Source organism: Dama dama, chromosome 5 (genome assembly GCF_033118175.1).
Source record: "Dama dama isolate Ldn47 chromosome 5, ASM3311817v1, whole genome shotgun sequence".
In the NCBI taxonomy this organism is placed as follows: domain Eukaryota; kingdom Metazoa; phylum Chordata; class Mammalia; order Artiodactyla; family Cervidae; genus Dama; species Dama dama.
Window position 1 is genome coordinate 108,721,072 of NC_083685.1, and position 22,782 is coordinate 108,743,853.

The 22,782-nt window shown below is 50.7% G+C and overlaps 1 protein-coding gene across 1 annotated transcript in view; it reads left to right on the forward strand.

Moving 5' to 3' along the window:
- ARHGAP23 (Rho GTPase activating protein 23) overlaps positions 1-19,030 on the forward strand; it is a 73,733-nt gene extending 54,703 nt beyond the window's left edge. The window contains exons 18-24 of the mRNA XM_061143867.1: positions 2,031-2,104; positions 2,354-2,443; positions 3,089-3,214; positions 9,216-9,257; positions 9,783-9,879; positions 11,869-11,900; positions 16,523-19,030. Coding sequence (XP_060999850.1) covers positions 2,031-2,104; positions 2,354-2,443; positions 3,089-3,214; positions 9,216-9,257; positions 9,783-9,879; positions 11,869-11,900; positions 16,523-17,551 — 1,490 coding nt within the window. The 3' untranslated portion in view covers positions 17,552-19,030. The remainder of the gene's footprint in view (positions 1-2,030; positions 2,105-2,353; positions 2,444-3,088; positions 3,215-9,215; positions 9,258-9,782; positions 9,880-11,868; positions 11,901-16,522) is intronic.
- The last annotated feature ends 3,752 nt before the right edge of the window (positions 19,031-22,782 follow it).

The following is a 22,782-nucleotide window of genomic DNA, read 5'->3' on the forward strand; positions in this document are numbered from 1 at the left end:
GTATTCTGGCCTGGGTCGCAAAGAGTTGGGCATGACTGAGCAACTTTCACTTTCCTTTTCCCTCTCTCATGCGTGACAAAGACACATGTGCCTACATAGGGCTTGCAGTTGGGTGAGTTGAGTGGCATGCTGGTAGCTGTTTCATCTGGCTCTGAAAGGAATAAAGCTGTGATGATAGCACTTTCCAGTTTCTAGAGTATAGATACTCCCGCCATGGCTGGCTTCAGGATCCCAATCTGCTGTCACCGACATGAGCTGGGACAAGACAGACACAGCCAGTTGTCAGGAGTCCTGTGAGCGAGTGGCTCCACTGCTTGAGTGATTCTCAACAGAAGGAGGCTCATTAATTTTGAGATTCGTTCGTGTCAGTACAAAGAGCTCGACCTTGTTTTCCATTTAAATCAACCACATAGTGTTTCCCAGCCTGAATAGACAAAATGTTGTCTAATCACTCCCCTTGTTGTTTAGTTGCTGAGTCGTGTCTCACTGTTTGGTACCCCACGGACTGTAGCCCACCAAGCTCCTCTGTCCATGGGATTTCCAAGCCAAGAATACTGCAGTGGGTTGCTATTTCCTTCTCCAGGGGATCTTCCCAACCCAGGGATCGAACCCATGTCTCCTGCTTGGTAGGCAGATTCTTTACCACTGAGCCATGTGGGAAGCTCAATCACTCTCCTACTGATGGATATTTAGATTGTCTTCACATTTTTGCTATTTCAATACATGTTAACAATGACTTTCCTTGACTGTGTCCCTGCATGCCTGGACCAGAGTCCCAGAGGTAGATTCCTAGACGTGGACTGGCTGGGTCAGAGTCCTGGAAAACATTTTTGAAAGCTAAAGTCAAGTTGCATGCTGGGGAGCTGACCCAAGTTCACACTCCCACTAGCGGTGTAAGATATTTTGTTTTCCCACATCCCCATCACACTGGATGATGTTATTAATATTTTAAAGTTTTGCTGATCAGAGAGGGGAAATGGCATCTCAGTATTGTTTTCATTTTCATTTCTGTCATTACTAGGAGATTAACCTTTAATGGATTCTGTACTGAGATACATACATAAACATGAGTGTTTAGGAATACCTTATGATTATAAAAACATTTTCTTATTTTTCCCAATACTTGAATAAGTATTATTTTTGACTCTGTAATGCAATTACATATGTTTGTGTATTACATGAGCTAGAAATGGATTTATTTTCCCAACAAGATAGCTAATAGTCCCCGGGACATTATCGATACCACCATCCTTCCCCGCTGACTTGAAGTGCTATCGGGAAGATCCCCTGGAGAAGGGAATGGCAACCCACTCCAGTGTTCTTGCCAGGAGAATCCCATGGACAGAGGAGCCTGGCTGACTACAGTCCAGAGGGTCACAAAGAGTCGGACACGACTTAGCGACTAACTCTTTTTCATGTAGATCCACAGGGCCCGTCTCCCTCCTTTCACTCCTGACCCTTCATCCCCTTTCCCGGTCAGTGTCACGTTGCCTGAGCTGTACTATCTTTTTAGTACATTTCAGTATCTCACAGCGCAAATCCTCCCTCATCATTCTTCCCTTGGAGAATATTCTTGGCTGTCTTTGCACATTCTCTCATCCAGGTGTATTTCAGGATAAACTTACCACTTTCCCTTTTTTAAAGTTCCCCGTGGGCTTCTTCTGAGGGGAGTTAGGGGAACCCTGATACAGATGGGGAGGGGTGTTTGGAGGCTGAAAGGGCCCTCCCTCTTTCTAGATACCCTCTCTTCTAACTTCGTGGTGTCCTTGTCCTGGAGCCTGGGGCAGGGACCCCTTCTCCAGGGTCAACAGGCAGCTGAGGTCTTATTTCTGCCCAAATGAGCACACCTGGGCTTCTCCGGGTCAGGTGCACGCCTGAGGGCAGCTCCGGTGGGTTTGGTCACATGACCAAACACGGGGCCCTGGAGCCCCCCTCCCACCAACTGAAACAACCTCAGCACAAACATGACCTCCCCGCAAGGCCTCCTCAGCCTGGAAGCCCCCCTCTCTAAAGAATCCTCACTGTTCTAGACAAATACAACGACTTCATCGAGGCCAATCGCATTGAAGACTCGAGGGAGCGCTTGAAGACGCTGCGGAAGCTGGTAAGGACAGGGGCTGCTGCTGGGCCAAGGGCAGGCTGGACAGGCAAGCCCCAGGAGCCCAAGCCCAGGGCCGCCAGCTGCCCCTGTGACCTTGGCAAGCCCCTTCTCCACTCAGGGCCTCTATTTCTCCATCTGTCCACGGGGGGCAGTTAGAGAGTGGGTTCCAGAACCCCTGAGACATGCCAGCAGAGCCCCTTTGGGGTGTGGTGGGGAGGCAGAAGCCATCACACCCTTCTTTCTCCCACTCAGATCCGGGATCTCCCAGGACACTACTATGAAACACTCAAATTCCTTGTGAGTCATCTGAAGACCATTGCCGACCACTCGGAGAAAAACAAGGTGGGTCAAGCTCCAGTTTGAAGTGTGGTGGAGGGAAGCCTAGCGGGGTCTCCTCAGCATATTCTATTCAATAAGCTCCTCCAGGTCAGGTAACCTCAAGCTTCACTGGCCCCGCCATCCTACCTAGGGGGTCCTTCTGTCCCCCTGCCCCCACATACTGGCCAGTACTTATTCCTGAGTTGGCTCCTGAATTTCTGAGGGTCTTGAGAGGCGGAGAGCCTCAGACTCCGTATCTGGTGGAATCTACCCTCTGACTGAGCTCGGATCCCTTGCGTTGCATTTTCCTAAGCAAGCCACTATATCTTCTAGTTCTGCAGGGGGGGAGAAAGAGGGGACATACAGTATTCCTGCCAGTCCAAAACACCCTTGGGACGTCCAGTGGGTCTTCACTCTGGCCTCTTCCACTGCTAGACAGTACGGGTGTGCAGATGGGGAACTGCCCGTGAGAGCTGGGCCTGGGGTTGAGTGGGGCTGAAATCCAACCTATTCTCTACTTACCAGGCACCTCCATGCCCAGGCCAGGGCCAGCTCAGGATGTGGTCGGGCTGGGGGCCAGAGGGGCCCAGAGTAGGGGAGGCCCAGGGGACTTTAGGTCAAAGCTCACAGGGATTAATTAACACTGACCCGATTCCCTCCCCTGCCCAGATGGAGCCCCGGAACTTAGCCCTGGTCTTCGGGCCGACGCTGGTGAGGACGTCTGAGGACAACATGGCGGACATGGTGACCCACATGCCTGACCGCTACAAGATTGTAGAGACGCTGATCCAGCACGTAAGCACCTCCCTGGGCACCTGGCTCCTGCTCGCCGGGGTGGGGGTGCTCAGGGAAGGGTGTGGAAAATGCTCCAGGGGTGCAGGAGGCCCTTCAGAAGCCGTAGGCTGCATTTTAAGGCTAGGCGGGTATGAATCCTGATTGCCTGTCCCCAGCAGGAGAACCAGGAGGCCGCTGAGCTTCCAGGATGCATATGCGGGTCAGAAGGAGGAGGAGGGCCAGGGAGAGGTGCTGCTGGGTTGGAGGGCAGAAGAGGTGGAAGAACGGGTGCCTTCAGAAGGTGACCGCGGGAGAGGTGTCCAAGCAGAACCGGGCAGACAGCGGGGACAGCACTGTCCCTGCAGGCCCACTGAGACTTCAGGGGAAAATGGCAATTCCCTGGGGGAGAGGGAGGCGGATGGGGCAGGGCGGATGATGGGCTGGGGCAGGATCCTGGCTGCGTGGTCGCTGTGTCTTGGGCTGCTCACCTTCCTCCTTAAGGCTGCCTGGAGGCCCCACAAGAGCCTGTGGTTTCTAAGGAATCTTACTATTATCCACCACAGGATGAGAACCCAGAATGGCCAGCAGAGGGCGCAGGAGGCCTTTCCCCCCCCGCCCCCCTTTTTTTTTAACGCGCCAAACCTAGGGCAGCACTGCCCCCTTCTGGGGGCACTCAGAGATGTTTTTATGAATCATTGATTTTTCCATTTCCAAATCTTTGTGGGACCTGTGGTTTAACCCACAAAGAATGGAATCAGAACCCTCCTGCCAGGAAAAATAAGATGGGCAACTGGTCAAAAAAAGGGTTTGCTTCTCTGGTGGCTCAGTACTAAAGAATCCACCTGCCAATGCAGGAGATGTGGTTTCCATTCCTGGGTTAGGAAGATCCCCTGCAGTAGGAAACGGCAACCCACTCCAGTATTCTTGCCTGGAAAATCCGATGGACAGAGGAGCCTGGAAGGCTATAGTCCATAGGGTTGCAAAGAGTCGGACACAACTGAGCACATATACATAACAAACAACAACAACAAAGGGAAAGGAACTTCAGCTGCCCCCACCTCGTAGACACTTTAGGGAAGGGAGGAAGCCAGGTCATGTTACTCCTGTTTTACAGATGAGGAAACTAGGGCTCAGAAAGGAAAAGTGATTTCTTCAAGATCACACAGCTATTAAAGTAGCAGCCTCAGGATTTGAAGGCAGGTCTGTCTGACCAACTCCTCTGCTTTACGCCCCACCGAACGGGAGGGCCGACTCCTGGGTCCATCCTAGAGCTGGCTTCTGAGTGAGCGAGGTGGTCAGAGTTAGCCGAGTGAGGCCATGGGTAGACTTTGGTCATGCTGGCTGGCCTTGCCTGCTTCTTTTCTTCCTTCATTGCATGTCAGAGCTCTGAGCCATAGGAGGGTATGTCGAGGCCTGTTCTCACTCTAACATTGGGACCACCAGCCCGGAGGCCCACTCCAGAGCTGCTGGGGAGGCCAAGGCTGCTGGGCAGTATCAGGGATCCTGATGAGGCCTTGGTCTGGGCCTCTTTCCTCCCTTGGAAAAGTTCAGCTCCCCAAACGAAGAACCCATGCAGTCCCCATGAGTGTATGCTTGGTGGGGAAGGCAGTGAGGAAGAGAGGGAGACCGGCCCCCTGACTCCTAGTGAAGTCCAAAGAAGCCCAAAGCCTTGGTCAGCTGGAGTGTCAGGACCTTCAGGGACATGGGAGGCCATAAGTGTGTCTACGTCTCCTACTCTAGGGTCTCGGGGGGACATCCCCAGTCAGTGACAGCATCTTTTCTGGGTAGGGTGGGGGAGGTGGAGCACATTGGTCTTCTTCATAGGTGTAACCCCAGCACTGAACCTGTGCCTGGCATAGAGTGAACCCTTAGTGTTGGTTGAATGAATGAATGAAATAATAAATAAATGAATTGCTGTTGAGGTTATGCCAGTCTGGGCATTCCTACCGAGGGAATCATTCCTGGGGAATGACCAAACGTGCACCTTTCCATTTTCTGCCCCCTTGGCGTTAAAGTAATCAGCCCTGGATGATTGTCAGCTGTCAAGAGAGTGAGCTGCCTGCTCATTCACATTGAGCCCACTGAGCCCACCCACCCAAGTTGGCCAGGATCTGTCAAGCACAGAGACTCTTGAGCCAGGGTAGTCCCAGTGGAGTCCCGAGCCCAGGCAGGGCAGAACTTGAGGCAGCAGTTGCTCTGGCTCTGAGCCCCTGGCCAGTGAGCGGGTGGTTGGAGTTCATGGGTGACATGACCTCCCGTTCCACTGGGAGTTTCAGCTGTAACCACCCCTGCCTCCCTGCCTGGGGCTCCTGTGTTCCATGGAACTTTTGGGCAGCAGAGCTGGAAGGGGCCTTAAGGTATGAGACCTGACCTTGCATTGTACGGAGAGTGGAAACCGAGGCTTGAAGAGGAACGGTGACTTGCTTAGGGTCCCACAGCAAGATATGGCCGAGTTATGAGCAAACCTAAGTGTTCAGCCACCCAGCAGCAAGTCACCAGCCAGCTCATACCCATGATTACTAAGCCAGCTGAAACCAAACCGAAGACAATGCCAAGGCATTTGTTCATTTATTCACTCAGCAAACGTGGTGATTCCTACTGTGTGTGCACTGGAACTTCTCAACCCGGCACTAGTGACCTTTGGGGCCAGATCATTGTTTGTTGGGGGCTGTCCTGTGGCTGATAATATGTTTTGTAGCATCTCTTGGCCATATGCCAGGAGCCTCCCTCCACTTGTGACAATTGAAAATGTCTCCAGACGTCACTAAATGCCCTCTTGGCGGGGCACAGTCACCCCAGTTGAGAAGTATTGATGCAAAGGTTCAGGACACTGCCCCTGGGCCAGCCTGCCTGAGGTTGAACCCTGGTTCTGTCCCTTATATGAGTTATTATCTGTGAGGCACTTAAAATGGTGCCTGGCAGGTAGTAAGTGTTGTATAAGGGTTAGTCATCACCATTGTCGTCATCATCACCATCCTTGTCATTGTTCCATACCAGATACAAATGCAGGTGCTGGCAACACAGAGATGATTGGAACTCAGACCCTGCTCTGAAGGAATGCTGCCCAGGGAGGGCATCACTTTTCCATGCTCTGGGCTGTGTCCAGGGAAGCCACATGGAAGGACCCAGCCCAGCCCTGGGTGCAGGGCTGGGACCAGAGTCAGGGAGCTCCTGAAAGACACTAGGAATTTAGCCAGGCAGAGAAGGGAGAATGAGCATTCCAGGCAGAGGGAACAGCATGTGCAAAAGCAGGGTGGCCTAAGCTAGTGTGAATTCTTCCAGAGAACCGCGGGCCATCCAGAAGCTTCCTGTAGCCTTCTGGGCTCTCAGAGCACTTTCAGGTACTCTCAAACCTGAGTTAGAGGCTGGCTTTTTAGGGCTCCTTCTGGTCAGTCTGTCTTCAGGGACTGCACATTTTCATAATAGCTAACATTTATTATACACTAATGTGTTGTACTAAATGCTCTACATATAGTATTTCTTTTTCGCTTTTTTAAAAATTGAGATGTACTGACCTATTAGTTTCAAGTATACAAAATGATGATTCGATATTTGTATAGATTGTGAAATGATCAGCACGATAAGTCTAGTTAACATCCAACACCATACATAGAAAACTGTTTCTATGATGAAGCCTTTTGAGATCTACTCTCTTAGCATCTTTGAAATATGCAATACAGTATTATTAGCTATAGTCACCACGATGTACATCTCTATGACTTATTTATTCATTTTACAATTGGAAGTTTATACCTTTTCACCATCTTTGCCCATTTCAGTCACCTCCCCATCCCTTTTCCTCTGGCAGCCAACAATCTGTTGTCTGTATCTATGAGTCTAGATTATTTTTTTCCTGATTCCACATGTAAGTGCGATCATACAGTATTTGTCTTTCTCTGCCTGATTTATATCACTTAGCATAGTGCCCTCAGGGTCCATCCATGTTGTTTCAAATGGGAAGGTTTCCTTCTTTTTTATTGTTGAATAATATTCCACTGTGTATATATGCTACATTTTCTTTATCCGTTCACCCATTGATGGACACTTAGGTTGCTTCCATGTCTTAGCTATGGTAAATAAGGCTGCAGCAAACAGGGAGGTGCATATATGTTTTCATTTCCATCAGATAAATACCCAGAAGTGAATTTTATGGATCATACGGTAATTCTATTTTTAATTTTTTGAGAAGCCTCCATGCTGTTTGCCATAGAGGCTGCACCGAGCTACATTCCCACCAACACCGCACAAGGGTTCTGTTTTTGCCACATCCTCGCCAACACTTGTTATTTTTGTCGTTTTGATAATGGCCACATAGTATTTTATTTTAATCCTCAGCACAGTTCTCAAAGTAGACACTGGTGTATCATGCCCATTTTAAAGATAAGTAAGTAGACTTACTTATCAGGTAATTTGCCTGAGGTGAACTGGAGCCTGAAGTGATGGACTCCAGACCTTGCATTTCTCCCTCATCACTGCTCACTCTTTTTCTTGTGTCTCTTCCTTGTTTCTGTTCTGTGCTGCTTATTTGAGTTAATCATGCCTGATTATGATGAATAATAACTGAAGTTCATGGCCCAAGATCATAATCAACTTTGCAAGTCTCCTTGTTTCTTCCTCCCTTCATTCCAAAGCCCACCCTGCCTGGCCCCCAATAATTACCATTCTAATAGGTTAACCTGTGTCTTTTCAGTCCGCCTTCTACATGCTGATTTTAAGTATAAAGATATCCATAAATATAAATAATATTCCGTGTGTTTTAACTTTGAGTTAGTGAGCTTAGCTCATTTACTTTTTGTAATTTCTGTGCTGTTAGGACTTGTTTCTGCCATCTTAAATGTCTACTGCATTTTCATTTTATTTGCTTTTTTGGGTCTTTCCTACCTTTGTATGGGTTGATTTTATTTTCCTGATATAAAGCTTACACAATTTATAAAACCTTTACTTATGTTGAATGATGCAATTGCAAAAAGCCTGTAGTCATGTTTAATTTTTATTATCAATTTCTAAAGTTTATCGGTATCCCTGTCTTCCTTCCACCACAGCTAAGAGTCAAGTACCTTAGTATATTTTCAACCTGTCACTGGTTCCTCCCTATGAATTTGAAGTCCACACTGTCATGGGTATACTTGGTGTCTGTGTATGTATGTGTGCATCATTGCTTAGTTTGATAACAATTAACTTTTCTACGCTATTATGCATCCTTACTTCTTAGAACTTCCTGTTCTGTCCTGGATTCATTTCTTTACTTGCTCATGTACTCAGTTAAGAGACTCTTCATGTAGCAAACTTTCTGATTTGTTAGAATAGCTTTATTTCACACTCAAATGAGAGTTTAGCAAGATATAAAATTCTAGATTCAAAATCCCTTAAATTTTAGTTCAGAAACACATCAAGTATTTCATGTCTTCTTGTATCCGTTGCTGCCAAAAGTTCTAGTTAAAGCTGATACCTGTTCACGTGTAAGCAACGTTTTTGTTTTTCAGAAAGCTTTTAGGGTGTTATCATCAAGATTCTCAAATTTCACAAAACATATTTGAGTGGGATTTTTATTTTCTATTCTGTTTGGCATGTATGAGAAAACCCTTGCCTGCCTGACCCTCAGGGACCCTCCTGACACCTCACCTTAGGCACTTGCCTTTTCTGGGGTTGGGGGCACCAGCCCTGTTGTTCGTGTGGAGCCCAGGCTGGGGTGAGATACGCGCAGGTGCGGCCGCAGGGGCTGGCCGTCTCCCTGCAGCAGAACTCGCTGGCACTAGATGGCGCTACTGCGCCCCTCGCTTCTGGTTTGCAATAGGGAGCGGCCGTGGTGATGTAGTGATGTCCTGAGCCGGGCATCTCTCTGTACCCGGACCCGCTCCCACTCCAGGCTGTGTTTCCTTTCCACACTGGGTCCCAGCTTTTCCATCGAGTGCCTGAGTGGGTCCTCTGAACCGAGCAGTTTGGGAGCCCTTGTCTCGCCTCGCGGTCTTCCCTCAGCCCCTTCCCACGCTGATTCAATCACTTCCTTTTGTCTCCTCTGCAGTCAGACTGGTTCTTCAGCGACAGCGAGGACAAGGGAGAGAGAGTGAGTGACGCAGGGGGGCCGTGGGGTGGGGTCAGGTTGGTGCTGGGCCCTCATCCCAGGTGGCTGGGGTGGGCAGCAAGTCTGAAGCAGGAGAAGGTTCCTGCCCTTGGGACATCCCAGTCTGATGGAGGAAACATAGGCCTTCTCCTCAGGAACCTCCAGTCTGATGGGAGATATAGTCCTGGCTTTTATGAACCCCAAGTCTGAGGGGGAGATAGAGGCCGTGCCCTAAGGAATCTGAGTCCAGTAGCAAAGGCAGACCATGCCCTCCAATCTTATGAGGATAGAGGGCTTAGGAAGGTCCCATCTGAAGGAGGAGACACAGATCCTACCCTCAGCGGAGGGAGCAGCTCGGCCTTTAGGGTTCAGCCGAGGTGCTGGGGAAGGCGGGGACATGTAGGACCTGCCCTGGAGAGCCCCAGTCTGATGGAGGAGACCTGCGCCCTGTCTTCAGGGTTCCCTGTTTCGAGGGGTCTGCAGCCACCCATCTGAGGCTGTGGGGCCTGACCCTCCTCCCGTTTGCAGACCCCTGTGGATGACAAGGAGCCTCAGTCAGTGCCAAACATCGAGTACCTCCTGCCTAACATTGGCAGGACCGTGCCGCCTGGAGAGCCGGGCTCAGGTGAGAGCTTGGGCCCAGGAAGGGGTGGAGAGGCCGTGGGATCTGCATTCCTGAGGGTCCCGGATGCCTGGCCAGGCGCCAGGCTGCCCTGCTCCTGCCCCACGGGGCCCCTCCCTGTCCCCACCACTGGGCTGGGCTGTGGCGGGGGCTTCCGCCTCCTCGGCTGCCCTGGGCTGGGTAGGAGCTTCGTTTCCACCGGTTTCTTTCCTGAGCTTTTTGTTTCTCGAGGGCTGTGTCCTGGGCACGTGCCTCTTTTTAATTTTTCTTCCTTTTCTCCTTGCACCCCTCCTCTCTCTTCTCCCTGTGCTCTCCCCCCATCCCCTGGATCCTGCTCTTCTCTTCTCCTCCCTTCCCTCCTCCAGCGGACCTGTTGGAGATTTAAAGGGTACAGTGTGGCATCGCGACCTCGGTCACTAACAGTGGCGGGTGATTATAAGAAGGCTGGGCAGGCATGGGGCGGGGGGCAGGCAGACCTGTCTGGGGCGGTGAGGACCTCTCCCTGACAGTCCAGCTCCCCATGCTTGTTAACAGCGTACCGACCTCCCATCTGAAAGCCCCTTCTCAGGACGAAGGAGGCACTTGCTAGAGTCAAGTCGGGTCCCCTTGCCAGGAAGCCTGGGCACCACATGGCTGCCTCCTGACAGCACCACCCCCCAACTCTATGGCTTTCTCTCTGCGCTGAGCTCGGTCACTTCTGATCATCTGGGTGGAGGAGGCTTGGCTGGTAGTGGGACCTAGCATCTCCAGACTTCAGGGATGCCACCCCAGAAGCCTCTGTACGTACATCTATAGCTCTGCCTCAGCCGCTTCTGAGGGCTGGCTCTTCCTGCTCCTGAAATCGGAGCCCCTGGTCACTCAGTCCTTAAGTCCTGCTCCCAGGCCTCTGGCTATCATAGCAGAGGAGTCTAGAGACAAGAGGGTAGCCTTCTGGCTCTAGCCACTAACTCCTCCCACTGTGTGGGTGACCCCACCTTGTGTCTCTGACAAAGGCATACCACAGCACCCGTAGTTGCAAGAGGCAGGCTGGGGAGGGGGCCAGAGGACATGGGGATGGGGATGGCAGAGAGGAGCCCCCGGTCTCTTCTAATCACCTGCTGCCACTCTCCTGCCCATGTGTGTCGCTGTGTGGTCAGCCCATCTGCTCTTCTCACTGTGTGCAGGGGAGGGCTGGGGAGGAGGCGTCTAACTTGCTTGCTGGAGAGTGTGGATTAACTGCACCTGCCCCCCTTCAGACCCCCAGAGATCCTTGGGTGGGCCTGCTCCCTCCCCAGTCCTGGGGACAGCACTGCAAGACTTATTTCTGGGTCCCTTCCCACCCCAGTGTTAATAAGGGGGTGGATCCCGCACTCCTTCATAACTCTGCTAGTAAACAGGGGCTTTGCCCCTGAGGACAGCCTGATCTCTGGTCTGGAGGTAGACCCTATCCAGGCTGCAATCACCAGCCCTCTCTACCTCCTGCCCCGCTCATCTCCTGTCTGCCCTGTACCCCGTCATTCACATGTCCCTCTGCCCTCTCACGTCCCTGAAGTTGGGGGTGAGGGGAGGTACAGAGCACCCACCTCTCTGCACCGTGTGCTCTCCATTTCCCCAGAGCATCTGTGATTTGCTGTGTTTTGTGTTGTGGTTTCTGTGAACTGCATCTGATGTTTGGCATTTTCTCTCTAGTGCTTCAGAGTAACAGGGACAGGAGGGCAGGGGAGAGGCCAAAGAAAAGTCCGCCTTGCCCTTAACCCTGGGCAAATGCAGGTCCAGTGGCCTGATGTCACTTCCTGCCTCAAAAGGAAGTGGTGATTGACTTCCTTCTCTGCTCCATCCTTATCCCCCAGGAAATGACATCAGAAGTCCACCACACTCCCAGGACCTGGGGAGAGCTCAGGTTTCTGAACTCCCTGGTTTCTGAAGCCTTTGAGGAGAGGGAATTGTGTTCACAAGAATCAGCCTTCTCTTGCCCAATCCAACTTTCATTGTTCTTTGGTTTCTTACCAACAGATTCCACCACCTGTAGTTCAGCCAAGTCTAAGGTAAGTGCCACAGTGATTCTGAAAGTTATATTCCTGTACAAGCCAGCCCATTTCCTTTTTGGTCACAACAATTGGGAGAGTTGTGATTGGAGCCTTGAAGAAGATTGTTAGTCACTGGGAAGGAAGGTGGGAAACACCTGAGTGACCAAGGTAAGCTGAGGTTGCTCACCTTAGCAGTGCTTGGGGAGATAACTGATGAAGTAGAAGCTCTGGCTTGGGAGTTTGGTGGCCCGAGGCAGTGTTGCCTACTGGTTAGGAGCACAGACAGTTGTGGGCCCGCGTCCTGGCTCCACCACTTAGTAGCTTTGGGACACTAGGCAAGTTATTTAACTTCTTTAAGATCCTCAGTTTCCTCATACTATTTATGAGGATAATATTTCTCCTCATAAATATGAGGATAATATTTCTCCTCATAAATGGGGTTAACAACAACTATGAGTGATATAATGATTGTTTTTAAGGTCTTTGCAGAGCCCAAAGCAAATGAAGGGAAACAATAAAGATAAGAACTGAAATCAATGAAATTGAAAACAATGAAGCCTAAGCTGGTTCTCTGAACCAGGTCTCATAGGCAGCTAGTTGCCTGTTCCAGAGCCTGCCAGTAAGGCAAGGATGCCTGTCCCAGTTGAGCCCTGCCCGACTGTTAGGTTAGAGCTTGAAGGCCAGGGGTGTGTCTTAATCAACTCTGGCTGCCATAACAAAATACCACCTACTGGGTGGCTTAAAAACAGAAATTTATTTTCTCACAGTTCTGGAGACTAGAAGTCCAAGGTCAAGGTGTTAGCATGGTCAGTTTCTGGTGAGAACTGTCTTCCTGGCTTGTAGATGGCTGCCTTCTCACCATGTGCTCATGTGGCAGAGACAAAGTGAACAGGTGTGTGTGTGAGACAAAGAGTAAGCTCTCTGGTTTCTCTGCTTATAAGGGCACTAATGCAGCCATAAGGGCCCCACCCTCATGACCTCATATAAACCTAATTACCTCCCAAATACCCCAAGTACCATCACACTGGGGGCTTAGGGCTTCAACACATGAATTTGGTGGGGGGAACAGCTCTGTCCATAGTAGTGGGTGAAATCAGCTAAATGTTGGCTGGTCAAACTGGACTCATTTCTTTCTGGATCTCTAAGCCCTGGCTGAGTCTCAGCAAAATCAGTGTGCCTGACACCAAGCACATTATGTTATCTAGTCATTATATTCATTATATATTAACATATACATACATATATTATATATTCATTATTTATAATACATATTTGTTAGTTCATTATATGTCAGATGAAAGCCCAGAGGGAAGGAAGGCTGCTCCAGTCGGGTGCAGAAGTCCACTGTAACCTCTTCATAGAGCCTCTGCTTGCACACCTCTGGTGATAGGGAGCTCACTCCATCACAAGACTGCCATGGCAGGGAGCAAATTAATTATAGTGACCTGAATCTAGTTCCTTGTCACTTCCACCCCTTGCTCATGCCAGACCCCTGGTTTCCTGTAGCCTCTTTTGGACTGACCCCTCTATCTTTATGTGAACCTACTGACCTCTGTATTCCCTAGAAGTGACCATTCTGACTTCATTGCTTCTGTAACTCACCAGGATAAGAGTGTAATTTGATCAGATGAGCCCAGAGGTCTCTCAGGTCTCCCAGAGAGCACAGGCCAGGAAAGAAGGCCAGGGAAGAGGCCACCATGCGCCTCAGGCTGGTTATAGCAGTGCTGCACCTCACACAGCTTCAGGTCGTGCCTTCTAGAGTTACACCATGTGGGCAGCCATGGCCCAGGAGCCACAGGCCTGTGAATCCTGAATCCCTGACAGACTCCGGTTTTCTCAGAGCTAACTGATATGAGAGAGGGCAGCGGTCATGGGAGGCAGCGCTGTGTCTCCGTCCCCTGCAGGCAGACCTCGTTTTCTTACACTTTCCTTTGTGCTTTGTGGCTACTGCATTTTTATTTATTTATTTATTTATTTATTTTTTGCATTTTTTTTTTAAACAAATTGAACGTTTGTGGCAACACTATGTTGAGCACATCTATTGGCACCATTTTTCCAACAATATTTGCTCACATTGTGTCTGTGTTCACACTTGGATAATTCCTGTGCTGTTTCAAACTTTTTCATGATAATTATATTCATTATGGTATTCTGTGATCAGTGAGCTTTGATGTTACTTTTCCAAAAAGATTATGACTCCCTGCAGGCACAGGTAATGTTTAGTGTTTTTCAGCAATGAAGTATTTTTAAATTAAGGTATGTCCACTTTTTTAGACGTTAGTGCTAGTGCACACTTAATAGACTGCTGTGTGAACATAACTTTCATGTGCTTTGGGAAACCGAAAAATTCATGTGACTCGCTTTATTGCGGTATGTGCCTTATTGCTGTAGTCTGGAACTGAGCCAGCAGTATCTCTGAGGTGTGCCTGTTACACTGTGGCTGCAACAGGAGGTGGCCTGTGAGAAGGGGTGGCAGGGCAGGTCATTCATTCCAGCCCAGCAGGGGACCAGTCCCAGCATCTGCTTCTACTGAGCTTCCTACGTTGGTTCACCTACTTGTTTAATCACTTAACATTTCTCAAGTGCCTGTTCTGTGACAGGCACTATGCTAGGAGTCATGATGCAAACACGAGCCACGCGACCTTGCTCTCAGAGGACCTAGGGATTGATACAGATGATGTGGAAACAAAGCTATTCTGATGTGAGAAAGAGCTGCTATATGTGTATTTTCAAAGGTCTATGGAACAGGTAGAGAAGGGATTTCCCAGCTCAGCCTAAAGGAGCTGGGTGGGAGGCTGCTGTACAGAGGATGCTGTATTTGCGCTGTACCTAGTAGGCGGAGTAAGAGTTCATCCCATAAATAGGGTGGATGGGGGTGGGGGGCAACTAAGAGCTGCCAGTGTTAAAGTGCGGCCCTATCAAGGGAAGGGTCTGCATCGCCTGAGTGACGGCTGTGTTCAGTTGGGGACAGGGCAGAGGGGCCCCAGGCAGGTTTTGAGGGCCCTGTGTCTGTGCTTTATCCTCATGGGGGTCTTGTCCTGCAGAGGCCGGAGGCAGTCAGATTCCTGCCTTGCCTTAGAAGGACTGACTGCTCTTAAGGGGGAGGGGCTAGGATGACGTAAGGGTGGAGGCAGGGAGTCCTATTTGGAGAGGGCACAAAGGTCTAGAAAAGGCAGGGTGAGGGTCTGAACACAGGATAATGGGGATGAACCACTTTGGGAATCTTTCCTGGAGAATCGAGAGGGAGGAGGGGAGAGGGAGGAGTCAGAGTCACGTGAGGTGAGGACGTGAATGTTGGCAGTCTAGGGCAGGGGTAGGGAATGTAATGTGTTTCCAGGTAGGTGAGTTTCAGGTGCTGGCAGACCCCTTGGTAGAGACAGATTTGCAGTTGGAAGAGGAGTTCTGGATGGAGCTCGAGAAATAAAGAATTTGGTGTTGGAGAGGGAGACCTTGGGGGCAGGATATTCCCAGGGAGAGAGAAGAAAAAGGGGGCTGAGAACAGAGCCCTGAGAACATGGCTTCTTAAGGGGTAAGAAGAAGAAAACAAGCCTCCCAGGAGACAGAGGACAGGCCAGAAAGGCAGGATTAAAAATCAGGTGGAGGAGGCAGTGATGGGCAGCTTGGGCTCTGCTAGGGGATCATGGAAGGCCAGGACCAAAAAACACCCACGGGCTCAGCAGTGAGAACAGTGGCAGAAAGCTGCCCACGTTGCAGCTGTAAACCACAATTTGGGAGTGGCTTCAATCCAAACCATCGGATTGTGCAAGATTCTTAAGCCACTTTTGGCAGCAGAACTGGTGGTTGGACTGATCTGGAGTTGGGGATTGTGGAGGTGGAGAGCTGGTGAAAATAAAAGAAAAGTGAAAATGTTAGTCACTCAGTCTTGTCCGACTCTTTGCGACCCCATGGACTGCAGCCCTCTGTGCATGGAATTCTCCAGGCAAGAATACTGGAGTGGGTGCCATTCCCTTCTCCAGGGGATCTTCCTGACCCAGGGATCCAACCCCGGTCTTCTGCATCGCAGGCAGATTCTTTATCATCTGAGCCACCAGCAGGGTGCTGGTGGGACCACAGAGATGCTTAGGGTGCGGTGGGAAGGGACATGAACTTGGGCAGGTTGCCATAGAGAGGCTGTTCCCACTGAGTAGGCGAAAAGGCAGGTTTCCTGGTGAGACTGAGTGGAGAGGAAGGGAGGGAACAGTTGCTGTCAGAGAAAGGTGCAGGCTCTGGTATCATAACCCAGGATAGTACACGTGAAATGGGTTCAAACTGTCATTTCGCTGTTTAGAGTCTGTTATTAGTAGAGCTGGAGTCTAAAACGATTTATGCGACACTGGATGTGGAGAATGGAATGAAAGTTGGGGCGAGGTGAGAAACCAGCCCCCAGCTCGCAGGAAAAAGCTCAGAGTCTGGATTAAGACCAGAGGAGGCGCCAAGGAGGCTTCAGAATTGAGGGGGCGGGGGTGGTAGGCTCTAGGGCGGATCTGGTCGGGACAGCCGTCCCGGAGGGAACAGCGGACGGTGCCGGTGGGGGTGCTGGGCTTGGCTTGGCCCTGTCGAGATTAGGTGCTGTGGTGTGGGGGGTGTAGGGGCTGGAGCTTGGAGGGCGCCTCCGGCACAATGACCTGTCTCCCGCACAGGGCTCATGGGCCCCCAAGAAGGAGCCGTACACCCGGGAGATGCTGGCGATCTCCTTCATCTCGGCGGTCAACCGCAAGCGGAAGAAGCGGCGGGAGGCGCGGGGACTGGGCAGCAGCACAGACGACGACTCGGAGCAGGAAGCGCACAAGCCTGAGGCGGGGGCGCCGGCGCCGGGGGCCCAGGACCGGCCGGAGGGGCAGCGGCCGGGAGCCGCGGCCCCCGAGGCCCCCGGACGCCTCAGCCCCCAGGCGGCGCCGGAGGAGCGGCCGGCCGCGGACACGCGCTCGATCGTCTCGGGCTACTCCACCCTGTCCACCATGGACCGCAGCGTGTGCTCGGGCGCCGGGGGCCGGCGGGCGGGCGCGGGGGACGAGGCGGACGACGAGCGCAGCGAGCTGAGCCACGTGGAGACGGACACGGAGGGCGGCGCGGGGCCCGGGGGGCGCCCGGCGCGCCGGCCCTCGTTCAGCTCGCACCACCTGATGCCCGGCGACACCTTGGCGCGGCGCCGCCTGGCCCGGAGCCGCGCGGACGGCGAGGGCGCGGGCGCGGCCGCCGGGCTGCCGGGCTCGGCCTCGTCTAGCAGCCAGGAGTCGCTGCGCCCCCCGGCGGCCGTGGCGGCGGCGGCGGCGGCGCTGGGCTCCCGGCCCTCGCGCCTCGAGGCGCTGCGGCTGCGCCTCCGCGGCACCGCCGACGACATGCTGGCCGTGCGGCTGCGGCGGCCGCTGTCCCCCGAGACGCGGAGGCGCCGGAGCAGCTGGCGCCGCCACACAGTGGTGGTGCAGAGCCCGCTGACCGACCTCAACTTCAACGAGTGGAAGGAGCTGGGAGGCGGGGGTCCCCCGGAGGCCGCGGGCCCGCGGGCGCACAGCGACAACAAGGACTCGGGCCTCAGCAGCCTGGAGTCCACCAAGGCGCGGGCCCCGTCGACAGCCGCCTCTCTGCCGCCCGCGCCCGGGGACCCGGGAGCCCCGCAGAGCCAGCCCCCGCGCCGCTCGGCCGCCTCCCGCCTCCATCAGTGTCTGTGACACCGCCCGCGCCGGCCAACCCCCCGGAGCCCCTTGGTTTCCCAGGAGTCGTCTTTGCCTGCACCCCTTCTCTGGTCGCCCATGGGAGCATCCGGGTGCAAGTGGGGGGCGCTGAGGTTGCGTCTCTGGTTTGTGCGCTGGATTTGGTCGGGCGTGGCCAGCGGAGAAGCCGGGGCTGGACACGGAGCGTGAGCGGCGGGCAGGGGCTCCGAGGCTGAGGAGACCCAGAAGGGTTAGGCTACTGCGGCTCCGTGCAGGGCTGTGAAGGTCTCTGGCCCCTGGATAAGTGTGCCCTTCTGGGCCCTTGTGTCTGCACTTAGGGACCCTTATCGGCCCATGGGGTGTGGATAGGGAGCCCCTAAGGCTCAGACTAAGGAGAAGACACTGGGTGATGCTGGCTCCTCACGCCTTTCCTCTGTCCTCCCCGCCCGCGTTAGCTCCTAGCTGCCAGCTAAGGTGGGGGTGTGTGTGTATGTATGTTGGGGGAGAGGAGGTAGGGTGATAGTGTCCGTGGGGGGAGGGGGGTGGTGTGTGCGAGTGTGTGTCCTCACTGTCCAAGTGTTTCCAGTAGCAACTCCTGCCACTCCCGCCCCTTACTCCCCCGCCGCATCAGGGCTCCCCGTCTTCCCTCCACAGGGATCCTGCTCCCCGGCTGCTGGTCAGAGCCAGAGAAGGGGGTTGGGGCCCCTCCACAGAGGCAGGACTGACACTTACAGGGTTACTCCCCACACCAATCTTTTTCCAATCTTTACCTTACGACCATGGGGAGCTGCCCATGCCCCAGACCATCTGGGGAGGGTCCAGAGTCCCCCCTGCGAAACCTCTTGCCCCTCTTTTTGTCCTTCCAGCTGTGCCTGCTCCTTCCACAGCTCAGGCACACGGGCCCCACCTTCTTCCCTTTAAGAGGGAGGGTAGAAAACATCCCTGGTGTCTGAGTGTCTGTCTCTCACACTCTTTCTCACTCGCTCACTCTCTCTCTCACACACACACACACAGACAGATGGATGGGATCTGTGCTGGGCTGCTCCTTCAGGAAGGGCAGGACCCAGCGCCCTTTCCCCCCCACAGTTGTAAATAGATCTCAGATCACAGGCCTCTCCACCCATGTCCTCACTCATCCCAGGGAAGCCCAGGGGGTTGTGAACCCACTGCCACGTCTATCGGTCCTCTTGTTTTATGCAAAGATTTGCTGTAAAGTAGATTTCTTGATCCTTCCTCCCTCATCCTTTATTGTAAATATTGTCTCTAAATGTGTAACATATTATAAAGAATTTATAAGGATTTTTAAAGATGTTTTGCTCATTTAAAAAAGTGTTGTAACAGTGTTGGATAAGCCTCTGCCCGACGTCCGCATGTCTCCTTTCACTGTGTCCTTGACACACCTCTCTAGGCGACAACTAAGATTTCCTGCTTCTGAAAAGTCCTGTCTGAACAGTATAGTCTATATCTTGGAAATAAATGGCCTTCCTTGAGGCACGAGTCAGCTGTCTCACTTGTTTGGGAGGGAGGAGAGGGACGGAGTGGGGCTGGGAGGGGTTAAAAGTGAGGTACCTGGCCCACGGAGCGGGGGCAGTGGGGTTGGGCCAGGTGGTGACAGAGTGGAGACAAACCTCTGCTTCCTGGTAGCTTGGAGGTGTCCTGGGAGACTGGCTTGAGCAATGACTTGGGCACAGAAGATAAGATGGAAGGGTGCTGACCCTCATCGCTGCAGATTTTCATGCATCTGCTCTCTTTTCCTGCAGAGTCCAGGAAGGGCACAGGCACCTTCCTTCTCAGGTCTGTCTGGACCTGCAGAATGGTCCAGAGGTGCTGGTCAGCAGAGAGGAGGCTTTGGGAAAGCCCAGGGTCCCTCCTGGCCAGCTGTCATCATAGGCACTCCGGATCCAGACAATAAAGAGGACAGTGTGGATTTTGCCCTTTGTCTTATTCACATATGGTTCCAAATAGGAAAAGGAGTATGTCAAGGCTGTATATTGTCACTCTGCTTATCTAACTTATATGCAGAATACATCATGAGAAACGCTGGGCTGGAAAAAGCACAAGCCGGAATCAAGATTACCAGGAGACATATCAATAACCTCAGATATGCAGATGACACACCCTTATGGCAGAAAGTAAAGAAGAACTAAAAAGCCTCTTGATGGACGTGAAAGAGGAGAGTGAAAAAATTGGCTTAAAGCTCAACATTGAGAAAACTAAGATCATGGCATCTGGTCCCATCACTTCATGGCAAATAGATGGGGAAACAGTGGCTGACTGTATTTTTTTGGGCTCCAGAATCACTGCAGATGGTGATTGCAGCCATGAAATTAAAAGACGCCTACTCCTTGGAAGGAAAGTTATGACTAACCTAGACAGCATATTAAAAAGCAGAGACATTACTTTGTCAACAAAGGTCCATCTAGTCAAGGCTATAGTTTTTCCAGTGGTCATGTATGGATGTGAGAGTTGGACTGTGAAGAAAGCTGAGCGTCGAAGAATTGATGCTTTTGAACTGTGGTGCTGGAGAAGACTCTTGCGAGTCCCTTGGACTGCAAGGAGATCCAACCAGACCATCCTAAAGAAGATCAGTCCTGGGTGTTCATTGGAAGGACTGATGCTGAAGCTGAAACTCCAATACTTTGGCCACCTGATGTGAAGAGCTGACTCATTGGAAAAGACCCTGAGGCTGGGAGGGTTTGGGGGCAGGAGGAGAAGGGGACGACAGAGGATGAGATGGCCGGATGGTATCACCGACTCAATGGACATGAGTTTGGGTAAATTCCAGGAGTTGGTGATGGACAGGGAGGCCTGGCATGCTGCGATTCATGGGGTCGCAAAGAGTCGGACACGACTGAGTGACTGAACTAAACTGAAGCTTACAACCTGGGATGGGCTTTCTTCCATGTCATGTCTCTATAGTTTCTCCTGCCAGCTTCAGGCTGTCTCTGATGCCACTAGTAGCCATCTGTAGGAAAAACAGATGACAGTCATCAAAGAGAACCTAGGGAGGAGCCCTGGAACTGGGAAGAGCTTAGTGACTCACTGAAATCTGCTTCCTTCTTCCATCTCTGTCCCGGAGGTTGTTTTTGATTGGCACATGAGCTAAGAGCTAGTGTTATCCTGGGCTCACACCAGCCCCCAAGGGCTTTATATGTCCTTAATTAATCCTCCAAAACTCTTTGGAGCTATGGCCACAACATTGTTGTCTCCATTTTTATATGTGAGGAAATCTTAGGCACAGAGAGATGACATACTTGTCCAGGGTCACACAGCTAACAAGAGGTAAAGGCAGGATAAATCTAAGCCCAGAAAGACGTAAGGACAGGGTTACTGCCCACTGGGCTTCCTTCAGGCTAGGAGGCTTTGCGTGAGAATAGATAAAAAATCAGGTTTCTCTGGTGGTTCAGTGGTAAAGAATCTGCCTGCCAATGCAGAAGACAGGTTTGGTCACTGGGCCAGGAGGATCCCCTGGAGAAGGAAATGGCAACCTACTCCAGCCTTCTTGCCTGGAAAATCCCACGAGCAGAAGAGCCTGGCAGGCTATAGTCCATGGGGTCACAAAAGAGTCGGACATGACTTAGCAACTAAACAATAACGACAGATCAAAACCCTGTGCTTTCCTTCAAAACCAAAGAGAAATGAAGATGTCTCCAGTAAAGAAAAGCAGGCAATTTGTCATTAGCAGGTCTGCCCTATGAGAAATAATGGAATCCGGTGAGCTGAAATGAAATACACTAGATGGTAACTTGAATCCATACAAAAACATAAAGGACACCATTAAGGGGAACATGTAGGCATTGTAAAAGACAGTATAAACATTTTTATTTATTTATTTGTTTTTTTGCCATGGCACATGGCTTGTGGCATTTTAGTTCCCCAACTAGGGATCGAATTTATGCCGTAATTCTTCTATTTTTTGTCCTTAACTCTCTGTTTTTTTAAGGTAGTTGCATACGATGATAATTACAAAACTGTGTTGACAGGCTTATAATGTATAAAGATCAAATTTTTATGACAATAATAGCATAAAGGAGTCAGGAGGGAATGGAGTTATAATGAAGCAAAGCTTTTGTATGTTATGAAAATTAAGTTAGTATTAATCTAAACTAAACTGTCTTAAATTAAGATACTAATTGTAACCCCCAGGGCAACCACTAAGAAAATAACTCTCTCAAAATATTATAAATGAAAAAAAACAGCGAATTAAAAAGGCACACTAGAAAATATCTATTTCACACAAAAAAGGGAAGGAACCAAGGACTACAAGAACAACAAAAACATAAGACATATTAAAAAAAACAGCAAAATGGTGGGCATACATCCTACCTTATCAGTAATTATATTGAATATAAGTGGAATGAACACCCTAATCAAAAGACAGAGATTGGCAGAATAGATTAAAAAACATGCTCCAACTACATGCTGTTCACAAAACCTTTACTTTAGATTCAAAGACACAAAATAGTTGAAAGTGAAAGAATGGAAAAAGATACGAAATGATGAAAAGAGTTATGAAAGAGAGCCAGAGTGGTTATACAGGTATGAGATAAAATAGGCTTTAAAGATTTAAAAAAAAAAATCATTACTAGAGACAAGAAGGATGTTTTATAAGAATAAAAGGGTCAGTCTACCAAGAAGATAAAATGATTATAAATATATATGCTTCAAAAAACAATCCTCAAAAAATGAAGATCATGGCATCTGGTCCCATCATTTCATGACAAATAGATGTGATAACAATGGGAACAATGATAGACTTTATTTTCTTGGGTTCTCAAATCACTGCAGATGGTGACTGCAGCCATGAAATTATAAGATGCATGCTCCTTGGAAGAAAAGCTATGACAAACCTAGACAGCGTATTAAAAAGCAGAGATATTACTTTGCCAACAAAGTTCTGTATAGTCAATCTATGGTTTTCCCAGTAGCATGTATGGATGTGAGAGTTGGACTATGAAGAAACCTAAATGCTGAAGAATTGATGCTTTTGAACTGTGGTGTTGGAGAAGACTCTTGAGGGTCCCTCGGACTGCAAGGAGATCAAACCAGTCAATCCTAAAGGAAATCAATGCTGAATATTCATTGAAAGGACTAATACTGAAGCTGGAGCTCCAAAACTTTGGCCACCTGAAGCAAAGAGCTGACTCATTAGAAAAGACCCTGATGCTGGAAAAGATTGAAGGTGGGAGGAGAAGGGGACAACAGAGGGTGAGATGGTTGGATGGCATCACCGACTCAATGGACATGAG